This window comes from Mus caroli, unplaced genomic scaffold, assembly GCF_978045245.1.
Source record: "Mus caroli unplaced genomic scaffold, Mus_caroli_1 scaffold_10, whole genome shotgun sequence".
NCBI classification, from domain to species: domain Eukaryota; kingdom Metazoa; phylum Chordata; class Mammalia; order Rodentia; family Muridae; genus Mus; species Mus caroli.
Genome location: NW_028227265.1, coordinates 107307300 through 107329967, shown reverse-complemented (window position 1 = coordinate 107329967; position 22668 = coordinate 107307300). Strand labels below are relative to the sequence as shown.

Here is a 22668-nt window from a genome sequence, read left to right as displayed (position 1 = left end):
TATGGATGGCAAAAGAAGGGTGTGGTGACAAGCGTTTGTCATTCAAATTACGTACAGGTTTTAGAGAGGCTGGCAATAGTCATTCAGCCTCCATGCCTACTCATAAGGCCATCAGAACCCGTGCAAGTCGTAAAGCCTGAACTCTTTCTGCTATGGTTACATTGTTTGTTCCTTTCCTTTCCTTTCCTTTCCTTTCCTTTCCTTTCCTTTCCTTTCCTTTCCTTTCCTTTCCTTTCCTTTCCTTTCCTTTCCTTTCCTTTCCCTGTTTGTATTCCAATTGATCTACATCACTTATATAAGTATAACAAACAAACATCCAGCCATGTTCTTCAGAGACAGAAAGATAACAGCTAAGACTGATTATTTTGCATGTGCCGCAATGAAAAATATTTTTGAGACATTTGGCACACTTAAGTTTATATAACAATGGGCATTGTTGATAATGACTTGATCTTGAATTACTAAACTTCCAGAGAGTTTATCATCAAACTTGGAAGGGAGGCTTTATGGGCGCATGAAGTAGCAGTCATTTCTAACAGTTCCTGGGGGAGTGTCCATGGACGTTTACTCGTGTGGCTGAAGGGGGAGTGTCCATGGAAGTAATGAGAATGTCAAATACACTCCGGCAGTTTCCTCCTGATTAGACAGTTGTGACTCGGAATGAAATCATGTCAGAAAGTCACAGCACCTTGTTGATCAGAATCCTTCTTTGAAAGCTTATCTGTGAGAGCCTTCAGGCATTGAACCTCACAATACAATGTTATTAACTTGCTTTAGAGGTATTTTATCGATCAAACATTAAATTATACTTAATCATATATTTCACATTTTACTACTCCTCAGCTTTTCATAAATCGTCAGGATTTTATTTTCCTTCCTCTCTCTCTCTCCCCTCCTTCTTTGCTTTCCTTCCTTCCCCCTCGCTCCCTCTCTCCCTCCCTCCCTTCTTCCTTCCTTTCTTCTGAGACAGGTTGTGCTGGCCTCAAATTCTATGTTGCCAAGATGACCTTCAACTCTGCTCCTCCTGCTTTCGACTCTCAAATTGTAGTGGGACCATAGATGAGTGCCACCCTGTCTGGTTAAATATTAATATAATTGCATTTCCCTTTTTTTTCCCCTTAGAGGCTTCTTCAACATTCCTAGCAGTTCTATTCATACTAAATTGTCATAGTTTATATGTGCATGCTTGAAAATACTTTTACTTTTATTTCTGAAAGATTTAAGAATTCTAGATTTAGCCAGGCGTGGTAGTGTACACCTTTATTTACAGCATCTGGGAGGTAGTGGCGATTGGATTGAGGCCAACACACACTGCTTGAGAACCTGTCTCAGAAGAAAGGAAGGGAGAAGGGAGGGAGGGAGGGGGAAGGAAGGAAAGCAAGAGAGAGAGAGAGAGAGAGAGAGAGAGAGAGAGAGAGAGAGAGAGAGAGAGAGAGAGAGAGAGAATCCTGATGATTTAAGTTCAAGGCCTGCCTGATCTACAGAGTTGAGTTCCAGGACAGCCAGGGCCACACAGAGAAACCCTGTTTCCAAAAACCCAAACCCAAACCCAAACCCAAACCCAAACCCAAACCCAACCAACCAACCAACCAAAAAGAATTCTATGTTTATTGTTAACATTTTCAAGTCTTAATATGTGCTTTCTTTTTAGCTGTATGGTTTCATGAAAAGCCTGATGTAATCTTTGTTTACACACACACACACACACACACACATACACAAAGTGACAAATCTTCAAACAGAGACGCAGACTGGCCTTTTGGGCCGACTCGTGGACACCGGAAGCAGGATCAAACTGAAGAAGTAAACATGGCTCTCAGCTGCGGCCCCCGCATGTTGTTACAGAAGCATGAGCGAAGAGATGAATGAACCCATGATATGATATAACCTCAGCTAACTCCGTCAGCAGTTTGATAAGGAATGGCCTTCCCTCCACTGCCTTGCAGAGGGCAGGCCCAGCCTGCTCTGGATGTGTGGGGTGCCAGCCAGAGCCTCTACATACTTAACACGTAGGTCTCGGTTAAGAAATTACCAGTCAAGCCAGGAATCAGAGCACATGGTAGAAAGGAAGAAAGACAACAACACTGCAGGCATCATATTCACCGAAGGCCCGGAAATCTCAGGAATCAGCAAAATCTTTAAAATAATAGGGCTTGATGTGTTCAGGACAAGTAGACGCAAAGGTAGAGAAAAATACACAGAAAGGTAATTTCTCAAAATGAATTGGATTTATTTTTGCCATCATCTGACAATGTGACAGATTAAAATTTGAGCAAGACTAAGGTTTAACAGCTTGCTAGAAAATACACGCTCTGTCTTAGTTACTTTTCTAGTGTAATAAAACACCATGAAAAAGCAATTTGGGGAGGAAAGAGTTTATTTCAGCTTATTTGATTTTTATTTATTATTTTTTTACTTCCAGGAATATTCTGTCACTGAGGGAGTTCAGAACAGAGCTGGAACAGGGCAAGAACCTGGAGGCAGGAGCTGATACTGAGATCAGGGAAGGGTACTGCTTACTGGTTTGTTTCCTATGGCTTGTTCAGCGAGCTTTTTTTTTTTTTTTTTTTTTTAGTTTTAGAATTAGGCATGCTTTATTGAAACTCAGCCTTTGAGGAGATTTTTTTAAATAATAATTTTCACGAGAAGTCAAAAACAACTCAGTTGATCCTTAAAACAGTATTTTGTTATCAAATGCACTGGCTGAGAATTGTTGGGATGTATAACTAAGCCATCTTGGAGAAATTAGCATAGATTGTTAAATAAAATTGATTCATATGGATATGCACAAGAAATCATTGCTGAGATATGTTCTCTAGATAACACAGGTCATTTGTCATTGCTTGGTTATTTGCATTTGATCCATTGATGCATTGTTCTCCATAAGTCTGGATGCTTGGAGCAAAGGGCAGAGGCCTTCCTTGTCTGGAGTCTTTTTATGACCAGAGTTATAACTAATCTCATAACTACATGTCTTCCTCTTCCCCTACCTCTGTCTTCTTTTTTTTTTTTTATATTTTTTATTAGGTATTTTCCTCATTTACATTTCCAATGCTATCCCATAAGTCCCCCATACCCTCCTCCCCACTCCCCTACCCACCCACTCCCACTTTTTGGCTCTGGCGTTCCCCTGTACTGGGGCATATAAAGTTTGCAAGTCCAATGGGCCTCTCTTTCCAGTGATGGCCGACTAGGCCATATTTTGATACATATGCAGCTAGAGTCAAGAGCTCTGGGGTACTGGTTAGTTCATAATGTTGTTGCACCTATAGGGTTGCAGTTCCCTTTAGCACCTTGGGTACTTTCTCTAGCTCCTCCATTGGGAGCCCTGTGATCCATCCAATAGCTGACTGTGAGCATCCACTTATGTGTTTGCTATACCCCGGCATCGTCTCACAAGAGACAGCTATATTTGGGTCCTTTCAGCAAAATCTTGCTAGTGTATGCAATGGTGTCAGCGTTTGGAAGCTGATTATGGGATGTATCCCCGGATATGGCAGTCTCTAGATGGTCCATCCTTTCATCACAGCTCCAAACTTTGTCTCTGTAACTCCTTCCATGGGTGTTTTGTTCCCAATTCTAAGAAGGGGCAAAGTGTGGACACTTTGGTCTTTGTTCTTCTTGAGTTTCATGCGTTTTAGAACCCAGAGTTCTTATCCCAGAGGTGACGCCACCACAATGAGCTGGCCCCTCCACATCAAATCACTTAAAAAAATACGCCACAGGCTTGCCTACAAGCCAATCTGGTCGGGGCATTCTCTGTCTCTCTCTCTCTCTCTCTCTTTTGGATTTTTGAGACAGGGTTTCTCTACTTAGCCCCGCCATCCTGGACTCATTATGTAGAGACCAGGCTGACTGAACTCACAGAGATTCTCCTGCCTCTGATTTCCAAGTGCTTGGATTAAAGGCGTGTACCACCATGCCCAGCCAAGGTAGGGGCATTCTCTCAATTGAGGTTCCCTCTTCTTCCAAAGGGACTCTGGCATGTGTCAAGCTGACATAAAACTAGTCAGTATGCGTGTGAGTTGTTGTAAAAAAGGAGAAAAGTGTGTGAGAAAAAAAAATGTGCAGTAAAAAAATCTGACAATATATAAACTGTGTCCTCAAAGAAAAAGAAATAGGAGATTATCACTGAATTTTCCTAAAACAGATAACATATAGCAAGCACAACATTGGAGGAACTTCCTGGAGTTACTATTTCACTTACGAACTCAGGAGGAGGGCACGGGGGTGTGGGGGTGGGGGGGTGGGGTGAATACCAGGAAAAACGTACTGGTAAAACTTTTAAAAATTAAAAGACAAGAAAACACAAAAATAAGTCAGAACCCAAACTATTTGAGCTCCCCCAAGGTATCTGCTGAGAGTAGCTTCCAGCCCTTCCCAGAGATGCCAGATCCGCAGATGTGCAAGCCCTTTAGACTGCTGCATTGCCGGTATGTTGCCTGCCTGTCAAGCCTCCTGGAGACGTCACTGAAGCTTCTCTGTAGAAGTTGCTGTGATATAAATGGTATGTAATTACTGCGTCGTATCATTTAGGCAATGGCGATGACGTCTGTAGTCTGTGAATGTTCGGGTAGCAGCAGTTTTCCCTATGTTTTTGACTCATGTTTAGCTGAGTCTCTAGAGGCAGGAGTCACGGAACCCGGAGCTTCTCCAGAGATGGCCATGTCCGCACCAGTGCAAAGGTATGTGGGAAAGCAGAAGAGAATGAACGGGAAGGCGGCTTTAAAAGGCAAAGAATAAAAGCAGAGACAAACTTTGCCAAAGAGAGCCTAGAACCAGGGTGAAGAATAATAAAGTTTCTAGGAAACAGATTTTGTCACCAACACAACTGTGACAAAGCTGCAGACAGACACAGGAATGCACACTGGAGGAAAGAGCAACACAAAAGCCTAAAATGCTGGTAAGTGTGGCTGAGTGTGGACTGGACAGGACAATACAGGGACTGTAAGGTCTTATATACTGATGCATATGTGCAATTGATATTCATGACAATCATAAACTCAAATTTGTGATGTGGGGGCTGTTGACAGAAAATGGCTGTTTTAAAAGATACCAAAAGTGTTTGTTCTGAGTCATATATGAATGACCATGGCTCCTGAGAATGGAGTCATGCCACCCTGAATGACATGTTATACTGTGGAAGAGGATACATGTATTTTTATAGTCAGAGAACACTAGAACGCCATAAATTAATACCTATGTCCAATTCATTGATGTGGTGGGGACACTGTCTGGCTAAAAGAATTCTGGGAAATCTCTTTTAAGGGTTTCAGATAATACAGCATTTAGTTTTAGAGTTGGTGGGGAGTAGAAGCCTGTTAGAAGCTTACTGATACAATCTGAGAAATTTCCCCAATAGAATTAGACCAGATTTAAAATTTAAGGTAATTGGCCATTAAAGGGCTTAAGCTTGTCGAAGATAATATCCCCCAGTGATATTCCATCTTTCTTCGATCACCAGAGACTAGCCAGCTAATGTCTAGTAGTCTGCAGGAGCTTTCAGAAGGTTACAGCGGGATCCAGAGAAATAAGAAGGGACCATCAGTGGATGGGTGTGTCAGGGGCAAGAGAGAAAGGAAGAGCTCAATAGTAGGAAATGTAGAGGGAGGCTTTAATTAGGAAGTGGGAGATTAATATGGAAAAGTGCTATGTTAAGCATGGCTCCAGGGGACAGATGTGACGGGAGCATTGAGGAAATGAAGAAAGACACAAGACATACAGAAAATCTAGGGTTAAGTGGTCTGGGCTCTTGGCTGGGGAACCTTCAGCACTCCAGAGCTCAGTCTGTTTATTACAGAGTTTCATAGAGAGGGGTTATTACACACAGATACACGAGGCAGAGTTTATGGTGTAGATCTGGACCAAGGAGACAGGTTTAGCTTATCTTGGTAGAAGCAGCCTCTGTAGGAGATTCTCTGAAGGAGCTGTCTTCAGGCCACACATACCCAGTAGGGAGAAAGCTATGGTGGACGATTCCTACATACACTACCAACTGCCAACATCGGTACCAGAGGAAGGCGTTGCTGTTCCTCCATCAGTCTGAGGCTGTGGGGTCCTTGTCAAAACCATGCAAGTATCAGCAGCACACTCACTCACTCACTCGGGGTTTCTTCTGCTCCCTACCGAAGACAGAGCAAGGAGGGAAAGCGATCAGTAAGGCTGTCTGAAAAAGTCACCAGGAATCATGCTATTATTTACTTGCAATTACACATAATAGCTATAGTGTATATGTGTGTGTGTACTATATTATCTTAGTCAGGGTTTGTATTACTGCGACAGAGCACCATGACCAAAAAGCAAGTTGGGGAGTTGGGGAGGAAAGGGTTTATTTGGCTTATGCTTCCAAATCCATAGTCCCTCATTGGAGGAGGTCAGGATAGGAACTCCTGGAGGCAGGAGCTGATGCAGAGGCCATGGAGGGATGCTGCTTACTGGCTTACTCCCCATGGCTTGTCTAGCCTGCTTTCTTATAGAGCCCAGGATCACCAGCCCGGGGATGGCACCACCCACCATGTGCTGGGCCCTCTCCACATTGATTACCAGGGGATAAAAATACCTTACAGCCGGATCTCCTGGAAGCATTTTCTCAACTGAGGCTCCTTCCTCTCTGATGACTCTGACTTGTGTCAAGTTGACACGTAAAACCATCCAGTACATACATATAACACACCTTATAAATATGCACAGATATAGTTTAAATCTGGGCTGGCAATGCTTCACGCCAAGAGCCATACACTACTACCAGGCATGAGAAGCCCCTTTTCCAGTAGTTGGAAAGGGCTGTACACCAGGTTCCTAAAATATATGGCCTATTGCTGTTTCCCTTGCCTGACTCCCAGAGGTTGAAGAAAATAAACCCTTATTGCTATAGGCACCATGCGCTTTGGACACAGGATCCACAGGATCCGAGCAGGATCTGACCCAAAGCCTTCTCCCCAAGTACTGGCTTTCATGGTACTGGAGGCTACCATGTAAGCTTCCAAGTATGAAAGTAGTCCCGTGAGCTATTATGCCTATAAATTATAACAGTGTCCTGCATGGCATTATGTACATACGGATGCAACAAGTAACATTCACGCCTTTGTGGTAACGGCTTTGTAAGATCAACCCAACAAGAGGGTACTAAGCCTGGTACTGAACACCTAGCCAACAAATCAAGGGCTAGTGAGGTCATGGGTTTTAAAGGAGGACATATATTTTATACAAAGGCTCATAGACTTTAATGTTTGATTTCCAGCTGCTGGAACAGCGTTGGGAGGACTAGGAGGTGCGGTTTTGTTGGAGGATGTGTGTCACTGGGATTGGGCTTTGAGGTTTCAAAAGCAGAAAGGGTGGAAAGATTTTAAGAGGTAGGACAACAGGAAGTTTGCTGTGTGTCTAAATTTGACCAGTTACTGTATCACATGTAAATGTATCAAATGTGAGACTGTGTCTCCTTGGGTTGTCTGAGAAGCTACAACCGTTAAGTCTCATCAACATGGCTGCTTAAATGTGATCTGAGCAAGGTTGACACCAATAGACTAACACAGAAGGGCAAAATCAACCGTATGGGGTCCTGATCCGAGACAGCTGCAGTGACCACGGAATGATTACAGAGGGAGGAACAGCCTCCCAGGGGGAGAGCTCCCAGATGGTTTGTCCCTTTTATTTATTCATGGGTGTTTCTGGTTGTATGAATGTATATCATGTGTGTTCAAAACACTCAGAGTCCAGAAGAGGATGTTGGATCCCCTGGAGCTGGAGTTACAGGCAGTCATCAACCACGCAACAAAGGCTGGGGTTGACAAGGACTGGGAATCTAGTCCCTGAGGAGAGCAAGAAGTGATCTTAAACTGCTGAGCCATCGTTTCTGTTCCTGTACTGGCTATTTTTGTGTCAACTTGACACAGCTGGAGTTATCACAGAGAAAGGAGCTTCAGTTGAGGAAATGCCTCCATGAGATCCAACTGTAAGGAATTTTCTCAATTAGTGATCAAGGGGGAAAGGCCCCTTGTGGGTGGTGTCATCCCTGGACTGGTAGTCTTGGGTTCTATAAGAGAGTAGGCTGAGCAAGCCAGGGGAGGCAAGCCAGTAAAAACATCCCTCCATGGCCTCTGCATCAGCTCCTGCTCCCTGACCTGTTTGAGATCCAGTCCTGACTTCCTTTGGTGATGAATAGCAGCATGGAAGTGTAAGCCGAATAAACCCTTTCTTCCCCAACTTGCTTCTTGGTCATGATGTTTGTGCAGGAATAGAAACCCTGACTAAGACAGTTCCCATAAGTAAAATAGTATAATGAACTCAAGAGAAGTCAAGATAGAACAAAAGACACAAGATGGACGAATAGGAATAAAACAAAACACAAATATACCAAGTATAAGTCTAACCTTTACCCGTTACTATATTACATGTAAATGTACTAAAAATATTTCCAGTGAAGACAGGATAAAGTTTTAAACAACGAGACTTCGCCGACTTTTGAACTGACCTGGAATGCACAAAACATGATTACCAAGAATAGCTGAAAATCAGGGACTTCTGGAGCAAGTTATTGAAGGTGTGCAGAACAATTCAGGGCAGGGGGTGGGGGGCACTGGATGACTCATTAGGACTGAGTGCCACCCTCGGAAGGGCAGAATGGAATGTTGCTGGCCAAAGGCAAATACCTTGTCTTGAGCTAACTTTGGCTGGGAACAGCCATTCCTTGCCTAGAGCATCCTGTGACTAACAGGTCAAAATCTTTTGAAATCTTAACTTGGTAGAATGCATCCATTAACCTACAAGCTAAGGTCATCAGATCGCATCTGAGGCCTATTGAAGCTTCTCCCATCTTGCTCTAACTACTTCTCTCAAGGACCCATCAACGCATTTCAGACCTGCCTTCATTTATGACTTTCTTTGTTCTGTAACACTATAAAACGTCGTCAAACTGCCTCCACGTTGGAACACGGAATTTCGGGTAACCTGAGTCTGTGTTTCCAGGCTGTGGTCACTCACAATAGCTCCAGAATAAACTAACTCTTATTCAAGATGAGAGCTGTGCTCTTTTTATTGACAATTGTGGAGCCACAAAATGGACCTCAGAGATCCATCCAGTTTTCACTGGCAGCCGGGTACCTGCATGGACCCACTGAGTCCAGGCCACCTGTTACTTCCGTAGGTGGATTGCAGGGGAATTCTTTTCTAGGGTCTGGACCTCCCCCGGTTTGGTTGCTGGTCCATTTGTTTATTCTGAGATGTCTAATTAAGGATCCTAACTTGATAGCTACCTATTTGGTCTGCTTTCAAGTATTTCATTTTAGGCATCTGCTTTGTTTGCTTTGAAAGAATTTTAAGCTCTAGACATTTAGTTCAGGTTCTGTTTGATTTCAGATCTCAAAAGGCAATTTAGTTTATACTTTTCGAAACTTTGACGGCATTTTGGTTTCTGTTTGTCTTTGAAATATTTCGACTTATTATCATTTGGCCTTTGTTCTCTGACACCCCCCCCCCCCCAATGCCTAATTCTGCGGTTCCCCGATGCTTCTCCTGTGACACTGATGAGCCCGGAGCTTAGGAATTTTATGAGCACTTGATCATAAAGACACCAATGGGCACCTGTTCCCTCCCAACCAAAAATTATCAGGGGAACAGCCCACCACATGCACTGGCCTCGGGTTTGATAGGGAACCCCACAAACGCCCCCACACCCGGGTTAGAATGGACTTTACTGGCTCTCCTGAGGAGACATGTAAGGGACTGACTGGTCACCTGGAGTCTTAAGCACACTTACATTCTGATAAACAAGCAAGGATAACCCTGAGGCCCAGTGGGAGAGGGTAGTGATTTTAGGCTCAGAGCTGGGAAGGCCAATCCCTAAAGTATCACTCAGAACCAACCCAAAACATATTTTTCCCTGGCTAGTACAGACAAGCAATAATGCAGGAATATATATATATATATATATATTCTATATACACACACACACACACACACAACTTGGGGAAAAGGTTTCCAAAAAGGAGGGGATGTTCGGAGATATGCTACTGTCGATGCAAGGCCACAGCTCTCAACCTAACGTAAGAGTTAATTCTGGAGCCATTCTGAGTGATTATGGTCTAGAAATACAGTTTTAGGTTACCCCAAATTTCTAGTTCCAACATGGAAGCAGTTTGGTGAAGTTTTATAGTTTTATAGAACAAAGAAAGTCATAAATCAAGGCAAGTCTTAATACATTGATGGGTATATCACAGAGGCAGTGACAGCAAGATTGGGAAAAACTTTCTATAGGTCTGAGATGCTATCTGGTGACACCCTCAGCTTTTGTGCTGATGGAAGCTAGCAGCTCTGTTAACAAATTACAAAAGCGTTTTACCTACTATTAGAAGGATATTAGTTCTGACACAGAGGTAGGCTGGGGATGGCTGTCCCAGAGCTCCAGCTAGCTCCAGCTAGCTCTGGCTTAGGTACTTAGCCTCTAGCACTGTAACATTCCCATCTCTCCAGTGTTCTGCACTTCACTCAATCAGTCTCTGCAGACACAGATTCTTTCCAGTTCTCAGTCACAATTTTCTGCTCACCCAGGATCACATTGCGTGAGTGGACTGCAAGTTGTTTACTAAATATTATAAGGTCTTTCAAAGCTAGGAAGGCTCAGTCCTAAGATCTGATATACACGGGGAAGGGCTGCAGTTTTCAGGACAGATGGCTGTCTGGTAAAGCCATTAAGGAACCCCAGACCATATCAAAACTATTACCCATCCATGATCCAGATATGAATTATTTTTCTTGTACCCTCTTTATCTGCATATGACACGTGGCAGTGCTACTAATCTAAACTTAAGTCATCAAGGACATGGTGTGGCCTGATGGATCGAAGGCAGATGATGGACACGTGGCTAAAATTCCAAAAATTTGCATAATTTAAAATTAGATTGACTATGTTTCCCCCTCACGTTTATAGTTCTTTGTACTCTATGAGCTATTTCACTTATATTTAAATTCTTGAAAAATGAACTTTGGAAGGAGACACTGTAGTACTATGTCTCCATTTTTAACTAATAAAATCCAAATATGGTTCAATTAATTTTTAAATCTTGGTTAGCTGTTTTATAGGGCATTTTAAATACATGAAGCATCAGTACTTAAGGTATAAAACATCAAGAATGTAATTAGAGATTGATGCTTTTTGTATAATTTTTGGACAGAAAGGATTGACATAAATCTTTGGGTATCTCTAGCTAGAGTAGGTAGAGTTCAGAGTAAATTGAAAAAACACTAGAGTTTTTTTTTTTTTTTTGAACACACACATATATATGTACACAACACATTCATAATATACAAGGTAAGGTAGAAATATTAAATATCACAATTTTAAGATCTAAGTGCAAACCTTTTCTTTTTAGATAGTCAGCCATTATATTAACTATACCAAATAATTCTTTTTGGAGTGTTATACTCACTTAGAATATTCCTACTAAATTAAATAGTGATTGTGAAAGTTGCTTTAATGGACAAATATTTAAATCTGTTCATCCAGTTTGGTCTACGAGATAAACAAGTAGCATATCTTGTAAAGCATTTTTAATGTTGACACTAAAATTAGAATCACAGAGTCTTCATTTAAGGATAAAGAAAACAGGTGGTTTCGTCAACTAAGAAGGAAAAAAGGCACCACATCAAAGCCTCCATTCTGATGAAAAGATCAGGACTGCAGTCAGGCACTCCCAGCTCACTCTCAGGATGGGAAACCCAAGGCTGCCAATGTGCTCACCTCCTTTAGGAGCACATTCACGAGGACTTGAAGATGCTGCACGATGCCTGTCTAACGCGACTGACAAATGAGTACCCCCAGTAACTGCACATCACTTTCACTTTTTGTTTCTTAAATACTCCTGTCATTAGATTATTTAAATTGTCTGTGATATTTAACATTCTACCTGGTGAATTTCTAAGTGATAAAATAATACTGTTAGTTTCAATCAAGTTACAAATAAAGAAATTATGTCCTGGGTCACAGTCCCTCAGAATGGACCCAGAATAAACTCCCTTATTCCCTCGGAGATGAGGGCTGTAGCTTTCTTGATTGACAGAGGAAATAATCTTCAGCTGTCTGAATTGTCTCAAAGATCAACAACGCCCCCCCCCCCCAAGAACTCCAGAGTTACACTAAACTGTGCCCTTTTGAACTGCAGGTGGACTTGCAAAACTGATTTCTTTTTGCTGCAAAACTTATAAAGATCTCTGAGTATGCCTTTTAGTAATATATATCTAAAACAAACAAACAAACAAGCAAACAGGTGTGTGCGTGTGACCATTCTTGGAGGCCTGAGGATGATATTAGGTGTCTACCATATTCCCTTGAGATGGGGAATCCACTGAATCTCGATCTTGGTGATCCTCCTGTCTTCAAATTTCTCTTCTAGTAGTAATGGAATACAACTTGGGGGTTGTAAAGAAGTGATTTCGGGTGATTCAATAAACCTCTCCACAACTGCTTGTTATCAACATCAGTATAGGGCACTGCAGGCCCTTCGCGTGAGTTTCCCAGGCTAGTATTAATATGGAATAGTTTCAACAGTCTAGTGTGCATAGTCGTCTGGGCAAGAATTAGGGTGGAGGAGGGCTACTCAGATCTGAAAGCAGGGAATGAGGTTTGGAGACAGGACATGAGGTGAGGTGTAAACTTATTTCTCAGAGGCTTACAAATGCTTATTCATTATAAGCCCTGTTTTGAGCCCTTGGCATCATGTTGGTTAGATGTTGGGATGCCAAATGGCACTGTCTAGGAAAATTAACCTGGGAATATACTAAAAGCATTACGACTACATCTGAACTGTAAAGTGAATAAGGCAAAAAACCAACAAAGTAATATTAAAGTTATGGCAGCGACTAGCAGGTGTTTTTTTCTTTTTGGCAAAACTATGATAAAATGAGGTGTGTGTGTGGGGGAGGGTAACAATCTAGGAAGGGGACATAAGCCAAGTGCAAGGGTAGCAGCAATACAAGTCTCAAACTGTTGAGCTTTAACGTGTCTTTCCAGGGAAGGGGTATGTGTGTGTGACTCAATCTCAAGAGTTTCTAGTGGATCAAAGACAAAGAAACAGGTAGCCAGTAGCGGAGAGACTTGCCCTAGCCAAGAGTCTTTGCGGTTCAGCCATCAAACTGCACAGGGTAGGAAAAGAAGAGAAAGACCCAGGTTCCACAAGCAACCGTGCCATAATAGCTGCGTGACCTTGTCCAAGTCCTGGAAACCGAGCTCGGTGGGTGGTGTTTCTTATAAACATGTTTCCAAGGTTTAGTGACTTGCGGGCATGGGGGTCAGTCAAGTGCCCTAGGTGGGCATCTTGTTGGCTGACAAGGAGTGTCCAACTTCGTGCCCTCTCCCCTTTCTAGCCAGACCATCCTTTTGAACCACGGGGGCTGAGCAGTTGGAGTGCAGAGTGAGCAGAAAGGCGAAGGCAAAAGAAGGAACTCCTGCCACCCGCGTTCCCCCGCCCAGCCACGGAGCTCCCGGAGCCACCGTGTGCGTGTGTGTGTGTTTGTGTGTCCCCGACCCAGCAAGGCAGACGCGGGTGCACGCCCCCGGGCGCTAAGAAGCGCCTGGGAACCCGGGCGGACGCCGCGCGCCGGGAGCTCCGAGCTTTCTAGCTCCGAGGTTTCGGCGTCGCGCCGAAGCCGCCCCACCCAAGCGCCCGCCCGCCCGCCCGCCCGCTCGCTCGCTCGCTCGCTCCAAGTTTCCCGGGCTGTGTAATCCGGGTGCACCTTCCGCCTGTGGCCTCGCCATTCCGCCCGATCGCAGCGCGTGAGAAAGGAGGAGGGGACGCCCCCAGCTGTTGGCCTCCAGCCCGGCCAACTCCCGCTTCCACCCGGGCTTCGGCCTTTTGTACCCGCCCCACGTGACCCGCCCAGCGGCTCCCTCCACCCCGCCCCCCGTGGCCCCGCCCTCCGGCCCTTCCCGGCGACGAGCCGGCTCTTCCAGCTACCGGCCGCCCCCCTCCCGCGCTCCTCCGCTCCTTCCCTCCCGCCCGCCCGCGCAGGCTGTTCCCGCTCCCTCCCCAGGCAGCCGTTCCCTCGCGACGCTCCCCTCCCCCCGCGGCTGTTCCGCCGCTTGGCCTCCCCTCCCCCCAGTCGGAGCTCACTGTCTCCAAGATGGCGGCCGTGTCAGTTTGGGGCATCTCCGCGGTCCGGCCCGGGCCCCCGGGATCCCGGCTGTCTTCCCCCCAGGTAAGGAGCCGAGGGGCCGCCCCCGGTCGCTCCCAGCTGCCGAGCCCGAGGCTAGGCCGCCCCGGAGTCTGCTTCGGCGCCTCGCGGGGTCGGCGGGCCGCTTGCAGGCCCCGCCGCGGCCTGCGCCGCCTCCCCGCTGCTCTGCGCCAGGCCTCGGGCTGGGCGCCGCGGCCGCCCCCTCGCGTCCGACTCCGCGGCCCGGCCCGCGCCCGCCCTCCCGGCTCGCGCCGACGGGCCCGCCGCTGCCGCCGCCCTAGCTCCGCCGGCGGCCCACTCCGGGAGCCCGGGCTCCCTGGCGCCGAGCAGCCAGGCCGCGGAGCCTGGGGCTGCTGTGCGGGCTCGCCCGCTCTCCCTCGGGGGCGCGCCCGCCGTCCGTCCGCCCGCCCGCCCGCCCGCCCGCCCGCCCGCCGCTCCCGGCGCCGGGCGGGCGCGCACTCCGGGCTGTGCGGAGTGCGCGGACATCCGAGCGGGGTTGAGCGGTGCAGGGTGACAGCCTGGTGGGTGCAGTGGTCTGGAGCAGGCAGCACGTGTGGTGTTGTGTCTGTCGGACTGTCAGCCCCCAGCCGGGACGGGTGGCGGCGGGCTTGCCTGTCAAGAGCTCCGCGACTTTGGGCCGGACCTGCCCGACCTGTCAGGCTCCGTCACAGCCGGTGTCCCCCTCGCTGCTCTTCTGAGCCGACCCCTTGGAGCGAAGAGCTCGGAGGAGCTGGGGCTAGAGCTTACGATGCTCCTAACTCCACGTGATTTCATTGTTAACTTACTCTCCGGGCTGTGTTTCCATAGAATGGGACCGGCGAAGCCGTCCGCTGGCAAACTGCGGGGCTCTGCCGCTTCAAGTTTTTTTTAAAGTTCCTGGGGCTTTAAATCGAGGGCGCGCGCAGATGTGTTTTGGGTTGGGAGAGAGAGAGCGGGAAGGTCTTTGCGAGCCGGGCAGGTCTTTCTTTCTAGCCCGCGAGTGTACTTTCTGAGAGTTAGGGTTCAGATCTTCAGAGCGTTGGTTTCTGCAGACTCGAAGATTGGGGAAACTTCCGGCCGGAAAGACAATGTGTGACTGTCATTCATTCTTTTTCACCTGGAAACTCAGCCACATAGGGTGTTCCCACCTTCTTAGGTCTTAGGCCTCGTTACTTTACTCAGAAACTTCCCTTGGGTAGTAATTCTGATGTTTGTCCTCGTAAAACCTCCACTAATATGAAGGACCCCTCCTGGGGGGGGGGTACTTCTTTTAGTTAGCTTATTTTGAAATACATTTTGGCCCCGGGTGCTAATGCTTTTTTTTCTTACTAGTACTATTTCTTTCCTCATGTATCAGTCTCCCCTTTGCCTGCACACTGTTGGGAGTAGTTGCTGAAGGGGTGCCCCCGCCCCTTTTTTGCTGTGTTTATATTGTACACGTGCTCCAAAACATGAGAAGTTCAAAGTTACACTTAGATTTGGAGGAACAAGTTCAGAGGTAGTAGTATATTTGTTTTTGTTTTATTGACTAATGTTCACGCTGAGATAGCAATCTCAAATTTACATTTTTATCAGATCATAGGCAGTTACTTGTTTTCTGTATTGTACGATTTTACATGTATCTGCATTTGATCCAGATGATTCTAGGCCTTTCTTATTTCTAGTTTATCTGTAGATTATGTTTGACAGTTGTCATTTCCTTCAGTGTATGGGTATTGGTGAAAGTTTGAATGAAATTCCTTACACACTTTCACACTAAGCTGTTTTCATTTGCATTACTATCCTTATTGTGGTGTGTGAAGCAGGTTTATTTTCTTTTGTATAGGAACTGATCAGATTGCTGTCTGGTTTCTGCAGAGCTTACTGTCTGTTTCCTACCCACTGGAATTTTGAAAGCTGATTCACTTTTGCTTTTGTTGCAGGATTCTTCCTACTAATCCAGATACTTGTTGAAGTGCTGAATAGTTTCTTGGGGACAATGTGGAGGACGAGTTGACCCCCTAGACTGGTGAGCACAGATTGCGGAGGACAAACTAGCACTCCTCCGGTTAGTTACGGCTGAGGTGGTTTGTAGACACCTTGAGTTCCTCATTTTCCTTTGACTACTCAGCTGCTTCTCCTTCTGTTTTTACCCCGTGGTTTCCAGTTGCCTGTATTGATAGCACTGTAGTTAAGCTCTTGGGAGTGTCGTTAAACACATTGCTTTAAGACACGACTAGGAGGTTTCATTTGATAACTTAGTCACAGAGCAGGCCTTGATAGAAAACTGACATTATTTTAATTTCTTCTCAGGCTTAAGATACTCACTTTCTGCTTGAAGCCGGGAATGAGATGTGTGGAACCCAGGAGTGTGTGTGGAGTAGACACCAATGCGTTGTGATAGTGAGGATTTTGAAGATACGACAGAAAAACCAGGTGTTTTGATTTCTGAGGTAAAAGTAGGCTGTAAATCTATTTTGTGAAAGGAGGGAAGACTCAGGCCAGAAATCTTGTATGCTATGGTTAACTGGTTCCCATCCTCCGAGAATCCTGTTTTCCATGGTGTAAGACTTACTCAGCATCAGGATAAGGGATAACGACTCTATGGATATACAGAATCCTTCACCATGGTAAAACTCGCTAACCCGCTGTACACGGAGTGGATTTTGGAGGCCATCAAAAAAGTCAAGAAGCAGAAACAGCGACCTTCAGAGGAAAGGATCTGCAATGCCGTGTCCTCATCCCACGGGCTGGACCGCAGGACTGTGCTAGAGCAGCTGGAGCTGAGCGTTAAAGACGGGACGATTTTAAAGGTCTCAAACAAAGGTCTTAATTCCTACAAAGATCCTGATAATCCTGGGCGAATAGCACTTCCTAAACCTCGGAACCATGGAAAATTGGATACTAAGCAAAGTGTGGATTGGAATAAATTACTCAAGCGGGCATTTGAGGGCTTGGCAGAGTCTGGTGGCTCAACTTTGAAAAGTATCGAACGTTTTTTGAAAAGCCAGAAGGATGTATCTGCTGCCTGTGGAGGTAGTGCTGCCCCTGGGTTTCACCAGCAGCTACGATTGGCCATCAAGCGTGCTGTTGGTCATGGCCGACTCCTCAAAGATGGACCTCTCTACCGCCTCAACACTAAGGCAGCCAGTGCTGAAGGGAAAGAGGGCTGTGAGTCGCTCTCGTGTTTACCTCCCGTGTCACTGCTTCCACATGAGAAAGACAAGGTAAGGAACATTAGCACCAGTGTTCACAGGGCAGTAGCATAGGAGTCACATTCACAGTCCTGGGAAGTTATGTACCCAGTCAAAGCTTGGGGGCTTTTGGGAGCTCTAGCTGTGAAAACTGAATAGGTTTTAATAGTTGTAGTACTTTAAAGTCTTTGAAGCTTTCTGTTCAGAGTATAGAATGTTGACAACTACAAGAACGCATTTAGCTTAGCATGCAAACTTTAGATTGAAGGTTCTATAATACCTTACTGTTGCAACTTGGTGAACTTAGAAATGCTAGAGACTTGACTCTGAAAGAAGTGGCTTACTCTACGGAGTTTTTCCTTTTTTTTCTGTTTTGTTTCAGGCTATCATTAGACAGGAATGAGGCAGATTCTTGTGATCCATAGTAGGGGCTAGCAAATCAGTCATTCCCATTTCTGTGTTTTAAACAGCTTCCTATCATGTGTTATATTTTGATTTATATATTTTTTTTTTTTTTATAGTTTTGAGACACAGGGTCTTGCTTTAAAGTCCAGGCTGGCCTAAAACCTTACTATCATCTTCTTGCCTCTGCAAGTGAGTGAGGAGTGCTGGAATTACAGGTGTGTGCCACCACACCTAGTGTGCCTTTGAATAGAAGGGAATCCTAAATGTTATTTGTGACAGCAGCAGTTCTATGGGTTAGGAATACAGTATCCTGTATTATAAAAAGTTCTGGGGTGTTTTGTACATAGACATGTCCCTTGCTCTGTTTTGTGTATTATTGTCATTTAATGCACTTGAGGCATAGCAGCAGTACATCTCAGCCTTTAGGAGAATCCTGGTGGATGGAGCATTTTGTGTGTGACTGTTCTTTCACATCAATAGAATGCTGTTAATTTCTTGTATACCTAGTGTATAAATCATAGAAGGTACTTCCGGGCAAAGACTTTTGGTATTTGTTTAACTTTTTTTGATATCATAATATAATTACATTTCTCCCTCCCCTTTACTCCCTTCAGACCCTCCCATAGATCCCTCCCCAATCTCCTTCAAATTCATGACTTATTTTTTTCACCAATTGTTATTGCATGCATAACTACATATGTACATATTGCATATATACACGTCTATCCCTAGCTATCCAGTCCTTAAGTGTGTGTGTGTTTTCAGGGCTGACCGCTTGGCGTTGGACAGCTGATTGGTATGCTCTTCCCTGAGGAAGGCCACCTCTCTGATTTCTAATTTCCTTCATTTGCCTATAGTTCTCTGTGTAGGCTAGAGGCTTTGTGGACTTCTCTGTCTAGTTGGCATATTCATTGGTGCTAATCCTCGTTCAGTTTTGTAAATGTATTCATTGGGACTAGAGTAAACAACTCTGCGTTTTGATTGGCTATGGCTTTATGTAGTGTTCTCCGGTTGTTGCAAAGATGAGGGGTGAAGATTATACTTAACCTGTGGTATAAGGATAAATGTTAATAGACTGTCGTTAGGGATTTAGTAAATTAGTAGTTACTGTTTCTTCTCCAGTAACCATGACTTCACTAGCACTGAGTAGTTAGGTTTCTAGTACTAGACACGAGATGGATCCCTCTTGATGAGCAGATATCAAGTCCAAAAGAGCTGTTGGTTACCATCAAGGTATGTGTGCTAATGCTGCCCCCTGAAGCTTATGCCATGGTGGTCCTTGATGGGGTTCCTCGGCATCAGAGAAAGAAGAAACTGTTGGGTGCCCCCCTCCTTTGGAAGCTTACATGGTTCCTTCTGATACCATGAAAGCCAGTCCTCAGGGAAGGGGCATTCAGGGCAGGTCCAGCTCGGGATCCTCTGGGTTCTGTTTCTGAAGTCCATGGTCTCTTTAGGAGTAGGCACTTACCTTCTGCCTCTGGGAAGCAACAAGGGAAACAGCAGTGGGCTGTGTGTTTTGGGAGTCAAAAGAGAGGAGGTCTCTTGTCTGGTATTGAGGTTTTCATTGGGTGGTCTGATAGGTTATTAGAGCGGATACTATAAGTCCATGTGAGATGTGTGTTTATACACAGAATTGTATGTATTATGTATAAGGTAAGGTGTGTGTGTGTGTGTGTGTGTGTAGTTAATAGTATGATTCTCTGTGGCTTCTGCAGATATCCTTACCCACCTTGCTCTTCCTCCTGTGTACACTTTTCTCCCTCATCCCTAAAGAGCACACCTCCTTTCCATTTTCCCTGTCAGATCACTTGTATCCTGCTATCTCTCTGCTCCTCACATCTTGTGCATTTACCTCCTTGCTCTCCATAAGGAGTCCCCTGTATTTTACTCTCAAGAGAGAGAGAGAGAGAGAGAGAGAGAGAGACAGACAGACAGACAGACTGTGTGTGTGTGTGTGTGATCAATGAGGCCAGAAGAGGCTGTTAGATCCTTCAGAGCTAGTGTAATATAGATGGTTGTGGGCTGCATGAAGTGGGTGCTGGGAACTGAACTTGGGTCCTGTGGAAGAACTCTTAATAGCTGAGTTATCTCGTCATCCTTCCTTGTATTCATTAGCATCCCATTAAACTACAGTGTTGTTTGTTTAGAAACAATTAGAAAGTAACAATACTTTTGTTTTCTTGTTGGGAGAGTGTTGAAACCTAGCTTTTCTAGGTAGCCCAGATTGGGCTCAGCTGTGCAGAAATCCTCCTGCCTCATCTCCCAATACTGGCATTAGAGGCATGTACCACTGTGCCTGGCAGTGGTATAATTCACTGGTGAAATATTTAATTTTTTTGTAATAATTTTAAAAAATTATGGTTACACAAATTTCCCCCTTCCCTTTTCTCCTTTAAAAAACTCCCATGTACTTCCCTTAGTCTCTCAAATTTATGCCCTCTTTTCTTGTTACATATACATACACATACATGTATATTTGTATTCTTAAATACATAAATACAACCTGCTCAGTCTGTATAATGTTACTGTATGTATATGGTCTCAGGCTTGGTATTGGAGAACCAGTTAGGGGGACTATTCCTGTAGAAGACCGTTTCTCCCTGTCTAGTATTCTTTAGTTGTCTGCAGTTTTTTGTTTAGGGTTGAGGCCCCTCAAGCTCCCTCTACTGTGTTAGCATGTTCATTGGTGTATTCATAGTTCAGGTCTTGTTTAAGCAGACATGTTGATAAGACTTCATGGGTGTAGTCTCTGATGTTTCTAGGAGACTTGGGTTCACAGAAAACTTCCTGTTCCCTTGGCTCTTAAAATCTTTCCTCTGGTTCTTCTGCAACGATCCCTGAATCTTAGGTGCAGGGTGTATGATGCAGGTGTGCTGGTTGGGACTGGCCTTTACAACTCTGAATTTTGATCAGTTGTGGTTTTCTGCAATAGTTTCTGTTGCAAATAGAAGTTTCTTTGATGAGGAGTGAGAAGAACACTTACTATGGGTCTGAGGAGAAATATTTAGGCTATAATTAGGGATTATGTTGGTATAGTAAAGTGATGGTTGGTAGTTTCTCTTCCAAGATCCATGACTTCACTGGCCCTAGGTGTTGGAGAGGTTTCCACTCCCGGGAATTATTTCTCGCTTGTTGAGCTGGTCTTAAGTGTACCTAGAGAGCTGTTGGTTACTGCCCGGTGTGCATCCCACCGCACCCTTAGGGTTACTGTGCCATGCTGGCCATTGTGGTGGGACATAGGTGCTGTAGCTGGTAGGACTGTTGGTTGTTGCCTTCCTCTGGAGGTGCCTTCTGATAAGAAGGCTAGTCTTCAGGAAGGAGGCCGCTAGTCTGATCTAGCTCAGATCCTCTGGGTGCAGTGTCTGAGGATCACGGCTTCTTTAGCATAGGATGCACTTCCACCTCTGAGAGGCAAGCAGAGACATCAGGAAAGAATTCTCTGTCTTGGACAGCTCTGGATCAACAACAAATCAGGGCTTCTCACGTCTGATGTTAGAATTGTTGTCTAAAGCTCAAGGGAGTATTGGCAGCCCATCTGGGAGGATTTCATTTAAATTGCATATGCATATGTATATACATACTTAGGTATTCTTATGTAATTTTAGCTAGCTAGATAATAATATGCTTATGACTTTTCAGGCAGTACTTACTTTTATTTTAGCCCCTCGCTCGCTCTTTCCTTCGTTACTTTTATTTTAGCCCCTTGCTCTTTCCTTCGTATTTACTTCCCTCCTTAATTAGTGTCTCACCGACATTCGTTTCCCCCGATCTGATCACTTACTTGTACCTTGCTATTCCTCTCTCTGTTGCTCTTCCCTGCCCTATTGTCCATTTATAATGAATTTTCTGGTTTCCACATTTACGCCAGGTTATACTCACATCTGAAAACTTGTAAGTAGGAACCACAAATAGAGTTATTATGTGAGGTTTGTCTTTCTAGGTCTGGATTACCTCCTTCAATATGATCTTATCCATTTGCCAAGGGTCCAGTATAGTGAGTGCATTTTAATTTAAAAAGGGACTTATTTTAATATTTGTCTCAGTGTTTGTGCATACACCTGAGAAGGCCAGAAGAGGGCATTGGATTCTCTGTAGCTGGAGTTAGAGGCTGATGTGAGCAGCCAGATGTGGCCCTGGAACCATTCCAGTCCTTTGGAAGTAGCTTTTCCCACTAAGCCATCTCCAGCTCTCTTACATTTTTTTTAAAGAAATACTATTTCTTTAGTTTTTGAGACAAGAGCTCATGTATGCCAGACTGCCTTTGAGCCTCACGTAGCTGAGATGACCTTGAACTTCTTGCATTGTGCATTTGATGTGTGCATTGGTCCCAGTGCTCATGCCTGTGAGCCAAGCACTCTACAAATGGAGCTGCAGTCCTACCCTCATGGATTTTTAGCGATCTGTTTTAGGGTTCAATTTGCTCTGTGAACTTTGAGCTGGAAGACACTTTTATGGATTGAGCTTTGTAATCTTTCTTTGTTTTGTTTTGTTTTTGAGACAGGGTTTCTCGGTGAAACCCTGATTGTAATGGAAACTCACTCTGTGGACCACGTTTGCCTTTGAACTCAGAGATACACCTGCCTCTCTCTCCTGAGTCCTGGGACTCAAGGCACGAAACACCCTTGCCTGGTGAGGGTCTGTAATCTTAATAGTCCAAAGTACTTCCAATTCTGATTGCTTTTACTAAGTATAATGGCTCATAATGGTGATTTAGATTAGGGATAGTCTGCTGCTGGTGTCTATGCAAATATTCAAAGATCAGGAAAGTCTAGAATCTGAGATACTCCAGATTCTGTGTATAAAGTGTTAAAGAATCTCTTGCCTTTCTGTTGACATCTATTGACAACTTGACATCATGACTTGATGGAAAGTTCTGTTCATAAAATGTTCTCTATCCCTGGGCATTTTAAAGAGCATATGTGAAAATGTTACAGTAGACAAGTCAGTA

At 44.8% G+C, this 22668-nt stretch overlaps 2 protein-coding genes across 5 annotated transcripts in view; one reads left to right on the top strand and one right to left on the bottom strand.

The window, feature by feature from the left end:
• Positions 1 to 5718: 5718 nt before the first annotated feature.
• LOC147002485 (uncharacterized) lies at positions 5719 to 16703 on the bottom strand. The gene is made up of 3 exons (XM_085843491.1): positions 16697 to 16703; positions 14103 to 14698; positions 5719 to 6122 (listed from the first exon to the last, which is right to left on the bottom strand). Exons 1-3 carry the CDS (start codon positions 16701 to 16703, stop codon positions 6096 to 6098), a joined length of 630 nt encoding a protein of 209 aa, XP_085699617.1. The 3' UTR covers positions 5719 to 6095.
• Positions 14102 to 22668, top strand: part of Kat6a (lysine acetyltransferase 6A) — an 82161-nt gene continuing 73594 nt past the window's right edge. For 2 of the 4 annotated variants that reach the window (XM_085844081.1, XM_085844079.1), the window contains exons 1-3: positions 14102 to 14187; positions 16065 to 16150; positions 16435 to 17348. In XM_085844081.1, the coding sequence (XP_085700207.1) occupies positions 16749 to 17348 (600 nt within the window). In that variant the 5' untranslated portion in view covers positions 14102 to 14187; positions 16065 to 16150; positions 16435 to 16748. Of the gene's footprint in view, positions 14188 to 16064; positions 16190 to 16434; positions 17349 to 22668 lie in introns of all 4 variants that reach the window. The other 2 variants (XM_029481030.2, XM_085844080.1) reach the window with 2 other exon arrangements.